Consider the following 20655-nt stretch of genomic DNA (forward strand, 5'->3'; position numbering starts at 1 on the left):
GAGCACTTCTGGGAAGGCTTTGGAATGTTTCCAAAGTGTACTGCGGTGCCTCTGGAAGAACCGGAAGTATTGCCTTGAGTGGCTGCAACCAGCTCAGGAAGCCAGGTTGACAGAATCCCAACCAGTATATTCCTGGAGTTTCTCTTGTTTTGCTCCTGCTGGCATGCTGCTTTTGATTATTCCCTGTTGCTTTTGGGTTTTGTTACTGTGCTGCATTTTCCTGCCACACTGTGTGACGCTTTTATACTATGTTTCCAATAAGCTCCTTGTTTCTCTTTTTTTTTTTTTTATTTTAATTATCTTCCAGTCCATCTCAGTTTTTGGCTGCACTTTTGCAATATGCAAACATAATAGTTAAAATAATATTTTCAAATCAAAAAAACTGAACTGAAAGAAAAGATTTGTTCCTCCTCGCATCAAAAATAAACATCAAAGACATGACAAGGTTACATTTGATTTTCTCATTTTCTACACTGATTCCGCTGAAGCATTCCCAGACTAGAAAAAAAATGCTGACAATTTAGTGTGCAATAAAAATATAAAATACAAAAACTCAGTATTTTTTCTACTTCTGTCTCCCTAAAAAGGACATTACAATTTAGTCAATATTAACTTCTGTAAAGACACCAGCAACAACAAGTCAAGTTCAAAATAGTTCAGGAATTGTTGCACATATTAATCTGGTCCACATGCCTTTCACTCGATGTTGTTTAGCTCTTTAAACAACAGGCCAAAAGCTTAACCTGGCCATGGGCCTATTTCTGCCAGCTCCCTGCATGACAAGATTTGTATGTATTAGGTTTTAATGAGAGCAGGTCTCAAACAGGGCAGCTCGGAATATCACTCTGTTAAAATCCTGTACTGTGTATAAATGAGGATCATTCTAGAATGAGATATCACCATTTGAAAAATGAGGCTGCTACCCTGACAAAATTATTGCTGGCATTAAAGTAAAACACTGTAATGAAGAGGACTGAAGCAGCAATTTCAGTGACAGCCATACAGATGAAATAACGTTTGTTTTGAAATATTTGGCAATGAACATTATGTTACTTAATTTGTTTGAAAGATGGATAGAAATTGTTTTGATATAAAGTACACACACACACACACACACACACACACACACACACACACACACACACACACACACACACACACACACACACACACACACACACACGGTGAAAAGGGACTTACAATACACATCTAGGCGATAATGCCGAACTCTCTTTTGCCCACTAAGTGCAGGGTGGGATGCCTCACAACTCAGGGGCGCCCCATTGTCTTTCCTTTCTACTGGGATGCGGATGGTGCTGGACACACTGAATGTCTTCCCGTTGTCCTGCAGGGATATCACACCTAGAGACAGGCAGAGGAAACAGAGGGGATTGAATAAATGAAAGTAAATAATACAGGTCAGGTGGCCAAGATACATTTTAGCAGCCAAAATATGCCTGTTCTTACTTTCTCCCTGCTGAGACTTCACACCTATGTTGGGGGACTGTGAGACGGAGAGAGACGGCGATATGGAGGAGAAGAAGGGGAATTTTCTTTTTTAGAACACAGAGGGGGATAGAAAAACTGAGCAGAAAGAAAGTAAGAAGTAAGGCACTGATGAATGAGCTTTTTAGAGCATCACCAGGTACCTGTAAAGGGGAGGATGAGTAGTGTGGGAGAGAATAAGAGATAGAGAGAAGAGAAAGCAATTTGCATCTATATTTCATGGCAATTATGAGCAGCAGCACAGTTTGTTTTCCGATAGTAAATCAACTGAATGTTTTGTCTTTGTGTGAGTGAAAGGAAAAGAGAGATAGAGGAAACAGAAGGATAAAAGAGAAAATATGCATAACCCAATTGAGATTTTAACTGAGCCAGACATGGAGAGAGAGAAGGACGTCAAAGGAGCAGGGTGAGAGAATAAAGGGAAAGGAGAGAAGGACGCACAGAGAGAGAATGAGGGCAGCAAAACAAGCATGATTGATATGTGTGTGTGCGTGCATGTGAGTGTGTGTGTGTGTGTGTGAGAGAGAGAGATGGGGTAGTGGGGGCAGACATGAAAGAGGATGATAACAGTGCGAGACAGATGCAGAGTGGAAGAAAGATGCAAGAAGAGAGGAGGAGGAGAGACAGAAGGAGGGAGGAGGAACAGTGGCAGCAAACTAACGGGACTTGACATGGTCACGTATTGGGAGTTTGTGCTTGTTTAGGCAGAATACAATATACTTATATTGCACTGAATTTTCAATTATTGCCAGCAAGCAAATGAAAGTGAGCCTAATTGAGACCTGAGAGGACGCCGGCATGTGTAGATGGGCAGGAATAAGGCAACGACGGGAAGATAGTGTCTTAATTAAAGAGTGCTTCTGATATCTGTTGGAATCTGCTTCTAACCTTTAGTGTCACAGTTCGTTTAACTCAGGGCCAGAAGAGGTGGGAGGAACAGTGGAGGAGAGAGAGAAAAGGAGAGGAGAGGAAACGGGAGAAAAAAAAAAAAAAGGAAAGATAAGAGAAGAGAGAGAAGCATTAGGAAACAGGATAAGACAACTGAGGCAAAAGGACAGTCTCTGCCTGTCTCTTGGACTCTTAAAGTGTTGTGCAGCCAACAACTATGCCGAGGAGCCTCACATCTTTGTCAGCAGTGAAACTTGAGGGAAAAAAGGAGATTGGATGAAAAGAAGGTGAAGGAGTTAAGGATAAGGACACCAAGAGAAGACACAGAATAACAGTGACAGGTGTGTTCTGACAGAGAAAAAGGGAAGAGACCGGATGAAAGAGACACCCCGTGTCAGACAAAAATAGAAGGTAAAAGAGATGACGGCTGACACGAAGTTTAAAAGGGCAAAACATTGCTCACTGCATGTCCAATATGCTGCTGACAACAGATTATCTCGCATTATTTAATCTGGTCTGTACGGAGCTATCTGAAGTTACAGATAAATGAATGAATGAATAACAATGCAAAACACATCTGACAACAGTTTGCACTTTGTTGCTTGTATTTATTAAAAATTGGAGATAAAACTGAATAAAAAAAAAATAACAATAAGCCTCAGTCTTCTGACTGGCTTATTGCTATTATTGTTATTATTCTTTGCACAACTTAGTCCCCAAGAGCTGCTTTGTTCTTGCTCGGTCAACTGATAAAGTTTTCTGAGGATTTTAAATCAAACACAAATGCTGATTTAATAGCAAAGTACCCCCCCAAAAAGTGACGTTAAATAGGCTGAAGGCCACGGAAAGATGGGTCTCAGATTTATTATTGAACGAGGTGCTCCTTTAACTGAAGGAAGCCAAGGGAGACAGTGAGTTAGAAACGAAGGCTAGATCAGGGTATCTGACTGATGGATGGCTCACAGATTTATCAGCAGCAAAGAAGCAGAGAGAGTTAGAAGATGTTGAATTAAAAACTGTCTTCACGAAGCTGCAAAAGAGAGAGCATTTGAGAAAAAAAGAAAATCAGGATTGTGTGAGGCTCCTGGCAGTTTAATATAATAGTGTGCTTGTCAGATTATGTGCAAGTAAATTCAACTGAAATTAATTTTCATGAGGGATTAGCTTGAGAGAATGGACTAAGTCTATGTATATGTTTTGATAATGGAAAGATTTTGACTGTAGTGGACGTGGAAAAGAAAAAGTGTTAAAATATTTAGTTGATGTTGATATAAGTCTTTGAATATAAATGATGCAGGTTTACTTCTTCAATTAACTTTAAATAAAAAAATAATACTGTTCTTATCTAAAAAAAAAAAAAGTGCTGTTGATCGGTCGGAGCTTCACTCTCACCTAAAAATATTGCACAAAAAAAAGATTAAAATATAGAAAGCGGTAGGAGAGAAGAGATATTGGCAGCCCCACAACCCAGACCCACATTTCTCCACTCACTTATCATTCATCTATTTTTTACCGGCTTCTATCAACTGATCCATCTGCCAGTCCCCCATCGACCGATCAATCACCCATCCTTTTATTCTTCTTTTATTCAGCACTCAGTCTGTTCTATCACCCAACCATTCAGCTTCACCTGCCCTTTATTATCCAATTAACTCCCTCATTTGTCTCAAATAATCATCAGAACATGCATCAATCCATCTGTCTGCCATGTACCTGGTATCTCCCGGCCATTACGCATCCATCGCAGGGTGGCGGCAGGCTTGCTGCGTGGTGACACACAGGTGAGTTCCGCCTCACCGCCCTCCACACCCTCTTGCTTCACCTCCACTGTGGGTATCTCGGGGGGAACCAAGACAGAGAGTGTTGCCACCTGGTGGTGTGTGGAATCCGTGTAGAGCTGGCAGAAGTAGCCGCCCTCATCCGACACGCTGACGTTGGTCAGTGTGATGCGAACCAGTCGTGGCGTGAAGAGCACCATCTGGAAACGGTCGTCCTTCAAGGCTGGAATCGGGCAAGACAAAGGAGAGAACAGGAGAGGGATGAAGGTGGGGAGGAAGTGAAACCGCATGAGTTGGCATTGTTGAGGACATGAGGAAGAGGACAGTGAAAAGGTGGGAAAGGAAAGGATGAAAATGACATGGAATAAAAATATGGCATGTCAGTGAGGTAATCAAGAACAAGATGATGGGTGGTAAGTTCAGTAGTCAGAAAAGTCATAGTCAGGACACACACAAGCTTGGATTTGTAATTTTTTTTTTTTTACATTTTTAGAAGCATTTCAGGGAGCTGACATGTAGTCCCCTCTGAAGGTAATTTATTCAGCAGAATGAAGATTCTCCACAAGAGGGGGCTAATCAGTGTCAAAGTCATTCCAACTGGTTGGTCCTAGATTGGATCAGTTAGATTGATGCTCTATTTGGTGGCTTTGATTGGTCGGTTTGCTGAGGACAGTTGATGAAACCTGAAATGAGCAGCTCAAAGGGCTCTTTGTAGGCTCGGCTAAATCTGGTGACAGGTAGCTTAAATTTCTAAAACCAGAAAATATTCCTGGAGTTGGCATCACTAGATTTGCTTTGTTCATCACTAGGCATTACTAGGTTTGCTGATTTCTCACAAATCTATTAACTATCAAAATTAAGAGGTTTAGATAATTTAGTGCTTGAAAGGAAAACTAGATTAATGAAATTTCCACAGTTCAACTGTTTTTTTGTTGTTGTTTTTTTTAAAAAGCTGAAATAATATTCTACAAAATCCTACAAGCAGTATTTTAAAATTCTAATTTGAAATATAAAAAGCAACTAAAGGTGTCAGGTAGATGTGGTGAAGTAAAAAGTAGCAACATTGTCCGTGAAATGTAGTGGGACAGAGCATCAAAATGTAAAAAAAAAAAAACAGAAAGAAAAGAAAGAAAAATACTAGGAGTCAGCTTGAGTTTTTTTCAGCAAAATATAAGTCTCTGCAACAAGAACCAGACTAGGTGAAATTGCAATATAAACTGTGCTCACAGTGAAAGAATTCTTTTGACAGGAGTCTTGTGCAGTGACAGTGTTTTTGAGGATTCGCCGTGTCTGCCTCAGGTGGTCAGGCAAGTGTTCAGTCAGATATGGCGAACAACATAACAACCTGCTTATTTGCGTCAGCCTTATCCAACTTTGATGTAAGCGTTGGGGCTACTTTCTGTTATTTTGGGATGGTTATGGCACAGGATATTACTTTTGCTCAAGAAATAACCACCAGGTAACAACACTACACACATCTTCCACGTGAGCAGAGATTTAGAAGTACAGAAACATGATTGGGCAAACCTGTACAGGAATGAGAGGTAAGAGCAATTAAGATAAGCAGAGGAAGGGCTACTGAATTGATACTGCCTCTTGCAGGCTGGGTGAGTTTGCAGACACCATGATGCGTCATGTTAATATCTTGAGAATATTAACATGACCCATCATGACACATCAATCTTGAAGTGCATCTTTGAAAATACAGTCCATTTGCATGTTTGCAGTAATTGGCAAGTATATATCAAACAGCGCAAGCTAACCAAAGGCTGCTTTAATTGAGTGGCATGACATTTTCATCAGTGGAATCAGTTGCTTCTTGGCCGCATGATAGTTTGCTCTGTATTAGCAAACAGTCAGTTATATCTCACCAAGTCTGGAGTGAGAGTCTTCACTCTCTATTTATGATGTGACTCCCATGAACAGCTTTGCAGAGGAAAAATTGACAAACATGGGAGAAACTGTGGTTGTGACAGCACCCCTGTTGATTTGCTGCTCGGGAATTGATAGTGCCGTTAAATCCAAAGCTTGGTTTGATATAAAAAAGTTCATAAACAGTTTGCAAAGTCAGTCTCAGAGGAACAGCTCCAGGCTGCACATTGATACAACATAACAGATGTCTTGGTTTGCTCATTTCCAGCTTTGAGGGAGAGTGTTGTTCATTTTCCCAAGCACTGATTGGACTATGCTTAACTAGAATGCATTCATTCACTCTCTTTGTAAGTGCATGCTTTATTCCTCTCTAAGCCTATGTCTAATTAGCGTCTGGCATTTTTATTGTTTATCTTATTAGATTTTAATCATTACTGTTTTTATTTTCTCTTAAGAATTGAAACACACTATTTATTTTATTTTGGGAAAGATATTAAATTCAGTGGCACCAACCTTTGAGTCAGCGACACATGCTAAACGCCACAGTTTTACATAAGATACGCTGTAGTTCAAACTATAGACGATAACAAAAGACATTAAAGGCAACAATTTTAAAGTCAATCCTGGACCTCGGACCAATGAGCTACAATTGCTAACCACATAATTCACAAAGGATAAAAAGAATGAACAGTGACATGAAGGATGAGGAGGAGTGAAGATGTAGCAACTTTCCTTTTGTTAGCAAAGAAAGAGTACAATCAATAAGGAGAAAAATGCTGATAATGACAAATAACACCAATAACAGTCTGTGGGTGACAGTGGCTTGATGTCCATAGATTCTCATAAATACCTTTGAGACTCACTTTGTATTGACGTGGCTGTGAAACCTCCTTCATGTTGCATCTCTATTTTATTCTTTCCCTCTCTTCTTTCCTTTTGTGTTGGATCTGGCCTGGCCCATCTTGCAGGACAATTTACAATACAGAACAGGCGCTATGGTATAGATATTAGCTTTACGGGAGTGTGTGCATTCTTGCGTTTGTGTGTGAGAGAAAGAGTATGGACGTAGAAAAAAAATGAGAAAAATAGACTACATAATGCAGCAGGCAGGGAAAAATAATATAGAGACAGATATCCACAGGAGACTAAGAGAGCAGCCTGGGGCGATGGAGTTAGTCCACTCTTCCTGGAAGTACACCACACTAATCTGTCCACCCCACCCCTAAAATTTCCCCTCCATCGGATGGCAATGAGAGCATTGTTAGAGAGCCATTCCCTACAGACAGGTAAATCTTTTTTCCCCCTCTCTGCACTAAATGGCAACTAAATGTCAGACTTCTGTTCAAGTCCAAGTTCACCACGATTGTCCTGTCTCATTTGCATGCTGAGGAGAGTTGGCAATAGGATGAGAAAGAGAGATATGGACCGCTACGAAGAAAGGGTCCATTTAGTTAGTTCTACTGCTCTATTATGGCTCTCTGTCCCCACAATCTCATAAAAAACACCCCTGACTAGTTGCTCACTGGCAAAACAGACAATTTAATTCATTGCACTTACTACAGCGGCTCTATTTGGGCGGTTAGTGTGGAATAGCTCAGCAGAGAAAGGTCTTAGTTTCTTAGCCTGTAATCTGAGTGGTAGATGGGCAATAGACAAGTGATGGAGAAAATGTGGAGGTAGCGAGAGCCAGAGTGAGATGTAATTTACACTCCCAGAAAATGTCCACAATAGGGCTTTTTTTTTTTGTTTTTTGTTCTTACAGGAGCCAAATTAGTTATGGAAAGCCATCAATGCTTTATAGCTCTGCTAAACTTTGGAGCACTTCCTAATGCTGTGTCTTTCTTCAGCGACTGATCCTCCCTTTCCTTATTCTCTCTATTGCTGTGTCTTTCTTAACCCTCAACACCTTTTCTCATTTCTCCCCACTTTTTTTTTTTCTTTCTTTCTCATTTTCTCTTTCATTTGAGCCTTCAAACCGCTTCTTCCTCCTCGTTTTGATTAGGCCTCATCACGCTTTCCAAAGGGTGTGAGTCCAAGCCTCATGGGAGAGCAGACAGAGTGGCTCTGTTTAAATACTTAATGGAACTTACCGGCAGTGTGCTGATCTGATAGAATTGGGGGGAGAGTTGAAAGCAAGGTTTCCCAAAGCAGCAACCTCAACTACCCAATTACGTCCGCTCCGTGATCGAGGTGACTAACAAGTGAAGGCTAAGTGTGTGGAACAAAAGCACTGGAGTGCTGCACCTGTGAACACTGAAAATCTGCCTGCAACTGTTTTTGTTTTCAGTGATTTTTTTTTTTTCTCTAATCTTTATATTCTGTTCACAAAACTTCCATTGACTGCTATTTTGGAGACTGATCCTGTGGGGAGTGTAGGAGTGTTGATTGCTGGATCAATGTAATTACAGGAACTGCAGGTTTTAATGATTAGAAAGTTAAAAAATGTGTTCAAGTGCAAAATTTTGCATACACAAATATCATACAAGATGATTGCAATTACAACTCTGAGTTACAAGATTCTCCCTTTTGCTGTAGTTAAAAACGTTTCAGCATTTTACCTTATAATAATCTACCTTTTTAACCACAGGATTTTACAATGTCTAACTGCTTACTGCACACACACACACACACATGCACACACAAAATAAATAAATAACGCTTTATAGCTGTGTGAAACTGGCATTAAAATAACTATTAGCAGGACTATTAGCAGTGCCTTATATACAAACACAATGTTTTGTAAAATTCAGCTAAAAAAAATGTATCTCAATCCAACTCAGTTAAATTCCATTTTAAGATGCTTGGATAAGAATTCAGAATTATGGACTTAGCATGAGTTGCAGATTGGGATTAAAATGATAATGTGTACAATACTTTGGAGCTCAGCAACAGTCATCGAGAGCAGCTTGAGTGAAGTTAGCTCAGCAAACAGATTATCTGTTTTATCACCTGTCACACAATTACAGCAGCGGAAAAAATCCTTTTCCAAATAACAACTAATCAAAACATATTTCTTAGTAGTTAGGCACTAGAGAGACGAAGTGTTCTGACACGAGAGTGAAAGAATTGGATCTTTGTATGTAGATCGTCAATAAAACAGACACCGTTGAGAAGTTTACACAATAAAAAGCTCCTTGGATGGAAGATGAGCAAGTGATTTTGCGGGGAGGGATTTTGGGGTTTCTGGTTGGCTGCTCTGCCAACCAGATAGAGATGATTTTTACGCTGGTTGGAAACTGTGTTCTTGATGTGATTTTGGCTGTGGTGGCGGTGGTGTTGGGGAGTAACTCATATGCATAACAATACCGTGTATTCTCAAAACCAAGCATCTGTGAAAACATTTGCGCTATCCCTTTGTTAATGAGTAATTGTGGTAGACAGCTGATTAGTTGGTTAACAGGATTTGCTTTCAAAGTTTGTTTGCTTTTAATATGAAATGAAGCTTACCAAATAAGGAAGTTAATAGATATTTTCCTCTTTATTGATCAGTCTGTAGTCTTTTTTTTTTTTAATTTTTGTTTGTTTTTCTCCTTTGAATATTTGTTTGCATGTGAACTGAAGGAAAGGGGTTCCACTCGTGAGGAGAACAGGCTGGTGGTGTCTTACACGCGTGAACTAAGCACATACACCATCCTCTTTACTCTGAACATTTACAAGCCACAGTATGAAACTGTAGCCTTAAGCCCAAACTAATGTCTTATCACATAGATTATGTAGTGCATAAATAACACATTTTTTGGTTCAATTAAGCTGCTACACACAAATTTCAAAGCAATGTTTAATATCCTTGATTACTGTTCTTATGCTCAGAGGTTTCCTAGCAGCACTTCTGTTGCAAATCTGGCTAAGGTAGCAACTTCTGCCCTTAATTAGTAAGAAAAAAACAGGTAGAGTTTGCCTGCCCTGAGGCGCTCGCTGAAATTTGCCTTCATTATAATATTGGTTACAATGATAATTTGCCATAAAGCTGTTTTTTAAAAAAACATGTGATTGTCAAGGCCATGCTCTAATGAGGACTGTAATAAGTTCTGATCTCATCACTGGGGTTAACAGTGGATTATGCAGAGAGCTTCGAACTACGCTTTTAAAAGAGTTAAGCAGTCACGCTGTTAGGGCACACAGTAAACCCATCTCCTAATTTTACTTAGTGGTTAGCTGACTTTCTAATGTGAAATCACTTCAAAGGCAAAATGAGGACATTTGAGAGAGAAAAAAAAAGTAAACTGAAAGTGTTGGTGAGTCATTGCTAATGTGTCTAAAAGGCTCCCTTTAAATGTCACTGAAGGCAAATACATAGACACAGATAAATTAAGTTTGCCTGTAGAGACAAACGTGCACGCAGATACACACCTCGCGTGCCGTTGAAGAAGAGAGTCTGCCGGCGGGGATTCTGGATGACCACGATTGATCCATCGTAGTTCTGCAGGCGGCAGGAGATCTGAGCCGTACCCCCCTCCAAGACTGTTACATTCTCTGCTTGCACTGCCTGACAATGGGCTGAGGGAGGGAAAGACAGACATAAATATAGTGATACAGAGGCTGGACAATGAGAAAGAAAAAAACAGAGAAAATGGAGCTATTCAATTCTCCTGAGGTTGAATCTTTTAAAATATAGTACTTAACGGATACCTCATTTACTTGCTATTCATCGTACGGACATAGTAATGAAAGAAATGTTGAAGGGGAGCAAAAAAAGAGGACGAGATGGAGTGATAAAGAGATTAAGAGCAAGCGAAGGGACACTGAAGGACTCAACAGGTAAAAGAGGATCCTTGAGCAATGCGTTCATACAATAATAAGACGGATGATTATAATTGCTGCCATTTGTCTCTTTACATGCATAAACATACACATACAACATCCGCATTGCTTTAGGCTTGTCTAACAGAACGCATCAGCAGACATATTTGAATAGATAACGCTTTATTAAATCTCTGTTGCTCTCTTGGAATTTAGATACATGCTTGAATTGCCATGCATAAACACAAACCCGGTCACATATGGCCAAATGCATACACACAAAGGCACACAAACAAATCACCACACTACTGCCCTGTCACTACCTGTGTGTACATTAACAGTCTGAGATGCAACAGTGTTGCAATATGAGTCTGTAATTGGCCAAAGTGCAGAACAATGAAACCAGGGCGGGAGCCTTAATCGAACTTCACACATCGAGCCTCGCATTCTTAATGCCATTTCACTTCCAGGTGCATGCTAAACCAACTAATTACACTCCATTACCCGAATGAAGTGGTTCTCACATGAACTCTTTTATGTACACATGGTCTGCAAAATATGCAATAAAAAATGAATACAGACACAGAAGCGTGCGCATGGAGAGTGACTTTCACAGTTACAAAAACTGTCTTATATAATCTTTCAAACAAACTTGTCTGACTCCCGAACTCAATATTTTTAGACAAGGGGGCTGAGAAATAGCAGGAAGCCTCTTTGATGTTGCTGACAGCTCAAGAGTCAGTAATGAGGAGGTTGATTATGCTCTGATTGTTGCACCCTCCATGTTTGTGGGTCAGGCTGTTGACACGACTCGGCTGAGTCACACCTCCCGCTGAGCACAATGGACACCGAGAGCCGTCGTTTGAATTCAAATGATTTGCGGAGCAATTAGTCATATGGTTCCAGCCAGGAGTGGAATGTGATTGCCTTGAAGAGAGTACCAGCTTGCTGGGCCTCCAGAACTAGCATTTACCAATTTGCATCTCCATTTGCATTCTTTCTCTCCCTGGCAAAGTGTTGGCTGCGGGGAGGATTTAGAGGAAGAACGACACCAATATTGAAACGCAGTGATGAAGCAGGCAATGAGAAGAGCTGATAAAGACGGTGGTGCTATATATATTTCACTGCTGTGTCTAGCAGTGTCTCTGAGTGCTGTAAAACACCTTCAGAAGGCACAAAATGTTGTGAGACAAACAGATGGCGGCTGCCATGGCAGGAGTTGCTGACTTGACTGCTTTGGGCCAAAATAAATATCTATATCTGCAACGGAGTGTGTCCTGTGCAAGCTTTTGCATGCGTGCCTGTGTGTAGGTGTGCACTGGGTGTGTATATGCAGGTGTTAACATATTGCAATTAAGCTACTTTGACATCGTGTGATCCCTCGAACTTCATCTAAATCTAATTCCCCTTTGATTATAATCTCTTTTAATGAAATACTCAAAGCCTACATATTCATCACGTCAGGGGAAACACAGAGACACAGTGGATATTGGACTGAAGTCAGAAAGAAACCAATGGGGAATAAAGACAAAGGAGACTCTAATACTCTATGGAATGGAGGGGAAAAAAATCTTGACAATTACCACTAATTGTAGTCATTATTGCTCCCATTCTCTACATCAATATTGTGATTCATATCGGGGGCCATCAGGGCCTGCCACTGCCATCCCAATTATTTTTCTAATGGCTGTTATTACTCATCACCATAGAAACTGGGCTTGGCCACCATTGTCTTAAAGAGTGGTAATTGTAATAGTGCTGCTGTGCATCCTGACAAAAGCAATGCAGGGTCCGTGCTTGACTAGTGACCCATCAGAACCAACAGTAAATGTGCCCCTAATGTGGGAGAGTAAAAAAGAAAGCGGTCAAAAGTTGGCGTCTGGGAGGAGGCCAGAAAAACTAATTAGCTGTCCATTTGTGCACCCACTTCTCCTGACAGCTGTCACCCCTTCAAAGAAAATTAGCTGTAGTGGCATGGCAGTAAAGCACAAAGAAAAGCTAGAAAGAAAAATAAAAATTAAAACTCATTACTGGCTTATGCACCAGTGATGACTGACATCCGCAGTTGCTTTCTGAGATGCCACCCAGAAACACCTGCTGCATGCTGGTGTATGATCAATCTGAGCAAAGAGAACGAAAGAACAGAGGGATACAGAGATGGTGGGGGATGAGGGCTCTAACCAGGAAATGATAGCAGGGTGTTAGGAAGTGATGGTTCGGGTATAATAATGCAGCTGGTGGGGGCTGGACGAAATATGCGAGAGATGACGCATATTCTTCGACTCCCGCTCGTAACGCAGCTGGGTACAGCACTTTAGTTTGACTGTAGGTTTTATAGGCTGCCATTCACATCAAGGCCATGAGCCTGTGCCTCTGATCACCAGCATGGTACAATCCACAGAGGGAATGAGAAGGAGGGGGAGGGAATCAACCTCTGTGACAGAGGTATTAATCTCGGCCCCATTAAAATCTGTGCCCATAATAAAATACTCCACAAGCGTCGACTCATATTAAGAGAGAATGGCGAGTGCAATCGATATCATGGTAGTGCACTGACGGTTATGGCAGTGGATAAATAAAACTGGAAGGGGAGCAAAAACAATCACTTCTCTCTCCATCCAAGCGGGGGCAGTATTTTATAGCAGTGAAATTCTCATCATTTGAAATGCTGCTGCCCCCGCTGTCACAGCCCTGGAAAAAAGGGGCCTTTATTTACTATGGCAAGAGACATCCAAGAAGGGCCATCATTTCAAAATACATAAACAAATAAATAAATAATAGGCAAGCAAATTCATAAGACAAGGGATCTGTCCTAATGGTCCCACAATAGGGTGAATTATAAGCCGAGGGAGCAATGGATAGTGGGACAGTGAGGGGATGAAAGGAGGTGTAGAGAGTTAAAAGAAGGGGATTTGGGAGGCAGCCAGGTGGACTGCTGGCTCACCCTTGGTCACGGTAAATTCTAGAAACTGTCTCACTGGTGCAGGGTTAGCGGCCTGAATTACAGCCTTGCTGCGTCTCTCTCGCTTGGTATCACTCTCCCCTTATTTCACTCTCTCCATGTCTTTGAAGGTGAAGAAAGGTGAAGATTGAACAGAAAGACAAGGCACATAAGAGATGAACTGTCTCCATTTGCCCCAAACAAGCCCTCATGTATCCTTGAAGAAGTGCAGTCACTGTCTCCCTATTCATTATCTGTCATTATCTTTCAACTGGACAAGGGCCAAGAGCTTGTGTTTTCTTTGCATGCTGGTCACGGATTTACAAGGGAACTGATGCTGGAGAGTACAATGCATAACCCCTTATGTTGTTACTGTTTTAATTAAAACAATAACAGCAGCTCATAGTTTCCACTCATAAGGGGTCGTCCTTTGGCAACTTCTCCATCACTTTCCATCTGGATGTACATTTTTTTTTCCCGTTATCCCACGAGTCTCCGAGGCAAGCCAGTTTCCACGGTATGTATGCAAATTAAGTCTGCAATGTTTATATGCGTGAGTGTGTATTTATGCGTGCGTGTGTACGAACACTTGCTCTAGGTTAATCACAGAGTTTTGCAGCATTCTGACTGTATGAAACAGCTGACTTTGACGTTCTTCCACTCCAAACCTCCCACTGCAGACCCACAACTCTCTCCGATTACCTCTCCCCTCTTTCACTTCCCAGTCTAAAATTATCGCTTCATCTCTCCCAGGGAGGCAGAACTCTGCCAATCAAATCCAGTTCCAAGAAAAGAAAATCTCCCTGTACATAAATAATACATAATCCTTTACAAATCTCGCTGTCGTCTCTCTCATTACCTTTGTTCAGTCGCTTTCTCAAGTCCTCTTTTCGGCGCCTAGCCTCACACTTTCTTCTCAGTTTTTGAGTGTGCTACCCTCTCCCTCATTTTTACTTAGTCCACAACTCATAATTCTCTCCTCCCGCTGTCTTCGTGTCTAATCTCCTTCTCACATCTCCCTCTTTCTCTTTTTATTTAAACCCGCAGTCTCTCCATCTGTCTCCCCCCCACCTTTTGCCTTATCTAATCCCTGATTCCTCGTCATTCAGCGTTCTTTTGCCTTTCTGCCCGTCTTCTTCCTCCTTCTCATCTCCCTTATCTTTTATTGCATCGTTCATCACGCATCTTCATTAATGCTGTCCTAAAGGTCCCCTTTCCTCTTCTCTACTGGGCCCCAGGAGAATTTTTGCAACTTTTTCCTTTCTCTCTTCCCTGTTATCTCTGGTCTTTAAACTTCTTTCCCCTCCCTTTTTTTCTTTCTTCATGTAGTTTTTTTTTTTTTTCCTGGCTTTGCAATAGTTTCGTTCTGAACTCCAATATGCTTTCATTCCCCTTGCAATCTCTCTCATTCTTTCTCTTTTTGTGACTCAGTGGGAATCTTTTCCTGCCTCTCTGCTGGTTCCATCTCCACACTCTCCTTCCCTAAATGTGATTTGTTCTGCAGCTCAAGTCTGCAGCATAATCATGCTGTTTTTATAGTGTGCGGGGTGAGGGGAAGAGAAGAAGCAAGGGGAAGACAGAAAAAAGTGAGAGGAGTGAATGGGACAAGAGGACAAAACAAAAATAAGTGGAGCAAGAGACTGAATTTCTCACTTTCCCCCTCTCTTTCATCTTCTCTACTTTCTCTTCTTTTAATTGCTTGTCATAGAGCTCATTCCTGTCCCGCTGTCCTACCCCCTTTTCTCTCTCCGTTTTTCATAATCTCTCACTCTCTCTCTCTCTCCCCAGCAGAAACTTTAGACCTCATTTCACCCATCAGCCTGTGCTATACTATTAGAACTGCACTGCTAATCAGCAAATCAGCATAAAATTGTCTCTTTTCACTCTTGACCTCTCATTAAAAACATTTACTTTCATTTATTTACATATTTCAAAATCCTGTTTTTATATCCTGATTTGGCTCACTAGTCACACTGACTCCATCGTCTGCATTGAAATCTGTTATTTTATTCCTTGCATACCTCCATTTTTCTCGCACCTCCTTCCCACCTTTCCACGCATTTCTCATTTTGACCTTTGCATCTTTATGTCTCTCCAGCCCTTTGGCGTATTTCAATCACCTCATCCCGGTCTGGCCCCATACCTTCTTCATTCCTCCCCCACTGCATTGCATCTGTCTGAGCACTCTCTGCTCCTCATGTCCACCCATCTCATTACTCTTTTTGCTCTCTTATTCACCTCTTCTTATGCTTCACAAATTACCATCTCTTTCTCTCTTTTCTTTATCCTCCCATTCCCCACATTTCCTGAAAGCCAAAGCTGGTTAGTTCTATCCACTCTGCAGTGTTTTATGGACCGGGTCTGTCACAGCCCCAACAAGCCTGCAACAATGGTCTACCACACACACTCCAACAGCAGCTTAAAGGAAATTTACAAGGCTATTACACAACGGCAACCACACTGGAGATTCACCACAGCCAAAAGCGCTGGTTTTAACACCCCTTCAAAATCCACCACATGGCTGCTTTTCCTTTGGTGTGCATATACTGTGCACATCCTATGCGCGAAACTGATGGATGTGATGGATGTGCGGGAAATAAAAAATGTACCGATACATGCGTGTGTTTAAAATCACGTGTGTACTCCTTTGAAATGGCACATACAAGAGAGTATATGTGAATGCTCATTCAAGGCTCAACTCAAAACTGCTCTGCTGGCTTGAAATACAAACCCTGACTGCCAAAAGCTGACTGCCAACACACAAACCCATTCTCTATATAGATTACTCCCCACTTGTTACCCCAACCCAATATCCCCCTTTCCATAAAAGATCTATAAGTACCACTACTACTACTACTGCTACTACAAAAAACATTTTGGCATGAAGGCAAAAAAAGGATACTGTGCACAGCAATGGTTGTTTACCAGTGAGTATCAGGGAAATGACATCTCCCCTACATTAAATGCATAATAATAATAATAACAAGAGGTATTAATAGCACAGCAGCAACTCTGCTACTGATCTCATTCCACTTCATGTATTACTTTTCTCACCATCTCTGGTTTGTGCTCAATCAATCATCTCTTGGCTTCAAATCTCGATCTCATGCAACTCTTTTTGAGGTCTTGTCTCTTGTTTCATCTCTGTACCATCCCCTCCATCTCTGTCTTTCTTCCGTATGCACACAGACTGCACTGTTCTCCATCTCTGTCTTCCTATTTCACTTTTTTCTGCCTCTGCGGCTCCCTGCCTCCCTCACATACAGTACAAGTTTCTGTCTGGCCAAATCGTGTTTTCCTTGTCTCAGCCTGGCTCTCTCTCAATTTTTGTCTGTTGCACTTCACTTTTGCACCATTTTCTCATACTCTTGGGGTCTAAAGTTCTCATATTAGGTTCTGGAACCGCTCTCTTTCTACCTCTGCATTTCATTTGGTTTCCTTAATTCCTCAAGTCATTCCCCAATCCCTTCACCTCATGGGTATACGTGTTTGTCTTCATCTTCGCTCTCTTAAATCACGCTGATTAGCAACAACAGCAAAAACACTGAGAAACAGTGACCCACAAGACCCAAAGGATCCAATGCAAAGTAACACCCACATGAGTAACACCCACATGACACCTTCTCCATGCCTCAGTAGGTTAGAGATGTTCTGGCAGCACCGTGGGGACCTACACAGTATAGTTGCAATATTGCATCTGATCAGTGTAATTACCACTATTTGGAAAAAATTCATCAGAAGTTTTCATTTAATGATGCCATTATGTGTTACTCTCCCTCGGTCATGTCTTCAGTACCGCATATTTTTCTGCAACACTTTTAGCTCCTTTCATATGACAAAAACATCAAATACAACATTTAGAGGGTCCTCTGCAGGGAGTTTGCTTATAATTTAAACTAGACTGACATATTCTGGCTATAATAAGAGTTTTTTTCAAGTGAAAATTAAGTGCTTGTTTCCTCGACTTACTTAGTGAGTAGTGGCAGAAGCAATAGCACACATTTATTTTAAACAGTGTGTGGGTGTATGTACATGTGAATGAGTGCAGGACTTACGAGTTATACAGAGCAGGACCAGAACTAGGCTGTGCAAGGCAAGAGAGTAAGGGGCAGGAAGGAGGTGGCAGCGAACAGAGCTTCGGACAAGCCTCATTGTGTATTGAAAACTTGTGTTTGTATGTCTAAATGTGTGTGTGCGTGCGGCTGTGACTGTTTGATCAATGGCTCCTCTGTGACCCTGCCTGCACTGCTACTGACAAACCAGTCCACACACACACATATATGCACTCAGATTTGTTCTCAAAAATAATGCTGCCGACTAATGCACATGCTAACTGTTGTTGTACAAGGACAAACTGTGCTATACTGTGTCCAAACACATGCAAAGAAACTGCTTTAGCAACAAGGCCACACAGAAGTGACTTCTAGCCAGCATTTACACGCAACACACAAAATGTTTTGCCAGAGCTCAGGGCAATTATAGAGCTAGCGATTTAGACATTATATCACAATGCACACAGTGACGAGCTTAGAGCAACGAAGTTCATTTGTTGACTACAGCTCCTCGTGTTGCTTAGACAGAATTTACTATATATTGTCTTAATTCAGTGTAATGTGGAAGATTTGCTGCAGCAAAGCTCTGTAGCTGCTCAGTTCAATCTAAACAAAATATCATTTTGCATATCATAGCATAGCACGTCATTTCCTTCTTTTTTTTTTTTAACTGTAAGTCTCTAAGTCTCCTGATACAGAAGACCAAGGTTCTCTGCTCAATAAACTGGGAACAAAGGATACCACACAGTACCAAACAGACCTTCTACACCAACAAGGTTATTCAGTAATGGCAGCTATGCAGTTAACTGAACGAGGTACAGGTTAATTACTTCTTCAACTGGATACTTCAGTGTCACACTTAGAGCTTATAGCAAGTTCTGAGAAAAAAAAGCCATAACAATCAACCACACAGTTAACCACAATATAGGCTACCTGTCTCCTGTAGGTCAGACCACACTAATCCAGGATAAAGAGACCATCAATATTACAATATTTGATTCAAATAAAGCACAAGAAACTGACATCCAAAGCAAGTCTGACTTTCTCTACTGGTGTTGACAATATTACAACTTTCAAAATAGAACTATCTACATTGCTATGCCCTTAAGGACAGAAAAATCTAGGGCAACAATGTTCATCCTCAGACAGATTGTATTTTAATGAGTCAGACAAGGTTTTCAGTGCTTCTCACCCAACAAATCAGTAGGCAGAAGTCAATGTTCCTCAGAGCTAATACCAAACCAGCCAGACCTCTTGAGAGACTGAGACACTATCTTACTGCAACTCATCTAGAGATAGCCAAGGTTAAATAAAATCCATTGAGCTCGAGTGCAGCTCTGAAAAGACAGAGTGAAAGTCCTTGCCCTGTGCAGAAGAATGAACTTGCAAAGCATTGAACAAGCTGCAGTAAGATACTTTAGTTTCAGATACTACATATTTTGGTCTGCTATATTACCCGAGTGACTTGCACAAGATCCTCACAAGACATCTACCATTATTCGCTTGAATGCTAGAACTTTGCAGATGTGCTATCATGTACACACTGTAGCGCAAATGGACATCGAGCTTACATGGTAATTTTAGAGTTCTCAGAATAATCACAGGCTATCGGACAGCACTGGCCTGCCTAAATCTTCCTTTCTAACTTGTTCCACTGGCTGCAGTCAGCGCCTGGGTGCACTCCAGATACGCTCTCGCTCAAACACGCTGATCTCAAACCCTGCTGTGTTCAAGGTCCAGACACAGTTTCGCTGATTGTCAGGACCTGATGCCTAGCTGGTCTGTGCAAGTGTGTAAGTCTGGTGTGTTTGTATGTGTAGGTGCTTAATGTGTGTTTGTAGTGTAGAGACAAAGCGTAGCGAGCTGCACCGCACACCTCACTGAGCACTATCTGATGGAATAAAGTGCGGGTGTCATCCTTAGATTACTACACACTGTCTGCTTTCTCTCTCGCTCTCTGTGCTACTGCAAACACAATGAGCTCTAACGGCGATTGCTCTGACACTCCTGGCAAAGCTGAAAGCGGATCATCGCCAATCTTCCCTACAGTGCTGACTTCATTGGTCAACTGGCTGATGCTGAGAAAATTACTCTGTGTTGGTGTACACCAGCAGTTCGGGTCTGGCAGGTCTGAGGCCTGGCAGCACTCTGATGGAAACAAAGCCTATTCACTTGTTAAAACTGATCTCAAATTGTGTTTAGTTTATCCATTCTAGTGCCCGTTCTCTCTCCTCTTCTTTTAGTCCTTCCGTCCGCAGAAGATAGTTAGTTCCCAAAAGTTGTCCTCGTTTTGCTTCGTTCCTGTCGATCTATGAAAACTGTCATAATCCAAATGTGCTATCACTGCTGATCAAATCCATCTGCCTGTTTTCTGTCTTTCACTTGCTTATTTAAGCCTGGCCTCCCTCCCCTTGCTTAGAATGTGTGTGTGTGTGTCAGTGTGGGATCAGTGTCTGCATATTTGGCATACTATTTTGTGAAGGTTAGAGATGTCTGTGTGTGGATGGAAGCAGTGACAATGGATGCCTTTCAGGTCAACAAACAGTGGCAGTGTGTGTGCGTGTGTGAACTGTGCTCGACTGTTCAGTGTTGACTGAAGAAGAGTGTACATTTGGCTGACTGTTTGGCCCTTTCACTATCTACTACCCATTAATTTATCCATGCAGCCACAAACAGAGGCATCATAGTGCCTCTTTATGTTAAAGGGGAGATTTTATGGCTGCAGGGATGCACATGGCTGTCTGCTGACAAGAAGCGGGTATGTGTTTTTGTCTTTTTAATTCAGACTGGATGTGGATAAAGGAAAAATGAACATGACGATGACTATATACGAGTTATGCTGATGTGAGCTTGTTCCATCAAAAGGTATCAGCTCCAT

The 20655-nt window shown here is 41.5% G+C and overlaps 1 protein-coding gene across 3 annotated transcripts in view; it reads right to left on the minus strand.

The window, feature by feature from the left end:
- cadm4 (cell adhesion molecule 4) overlaps positions 1–20655 on the minus strand; it is a 163210-nt gene that overhangs the window by 24001 nt on the left and 118554 nt on the right. The window contains exons 1-4 of one of the 3 annotated variants that reach the window (XM_030749535.1): positions 17781–19173; positions 10395–10541; positions 4108–4395; positions 1201–1362 (exon numbers count right to left, since the gene is read on the minus strand). In XM_030749535.1, the coding sequence (XP_030605395.1) occupies positions 1201–1362; positions 4108–4395; positions 10395–10541; positions 17781–17877 (694 nt within the window). In that variant the 5' untranslated portion in view covers positions 17878–19173. Of the gene's footprint in view, positions 1–1200; positions 1363–4107; positions 4396–10394; positions 10542–17780; positions 19174–20655 lie in introns of those variants that run through there. The other 2 variants (XM_030749533.1, XM_030749534.1) reach the window with 2 other exon arrangements.

The sequence above is a fragment of the Archocentrus centrarchus genome, chromosome 16, assembly GCF_007364275.1.
Source record: "Archocentrus centrarchus isolate MPI-CPG fArcCen1 chromosome 16, fArcCen1, whole genome shotgun sequence".
NCBI lineage: Eukaryota > Metazoa > Chordata > Actinopteri > Cichliformes > Cichlidae > Archocentrus > Archocentrus centrarchus.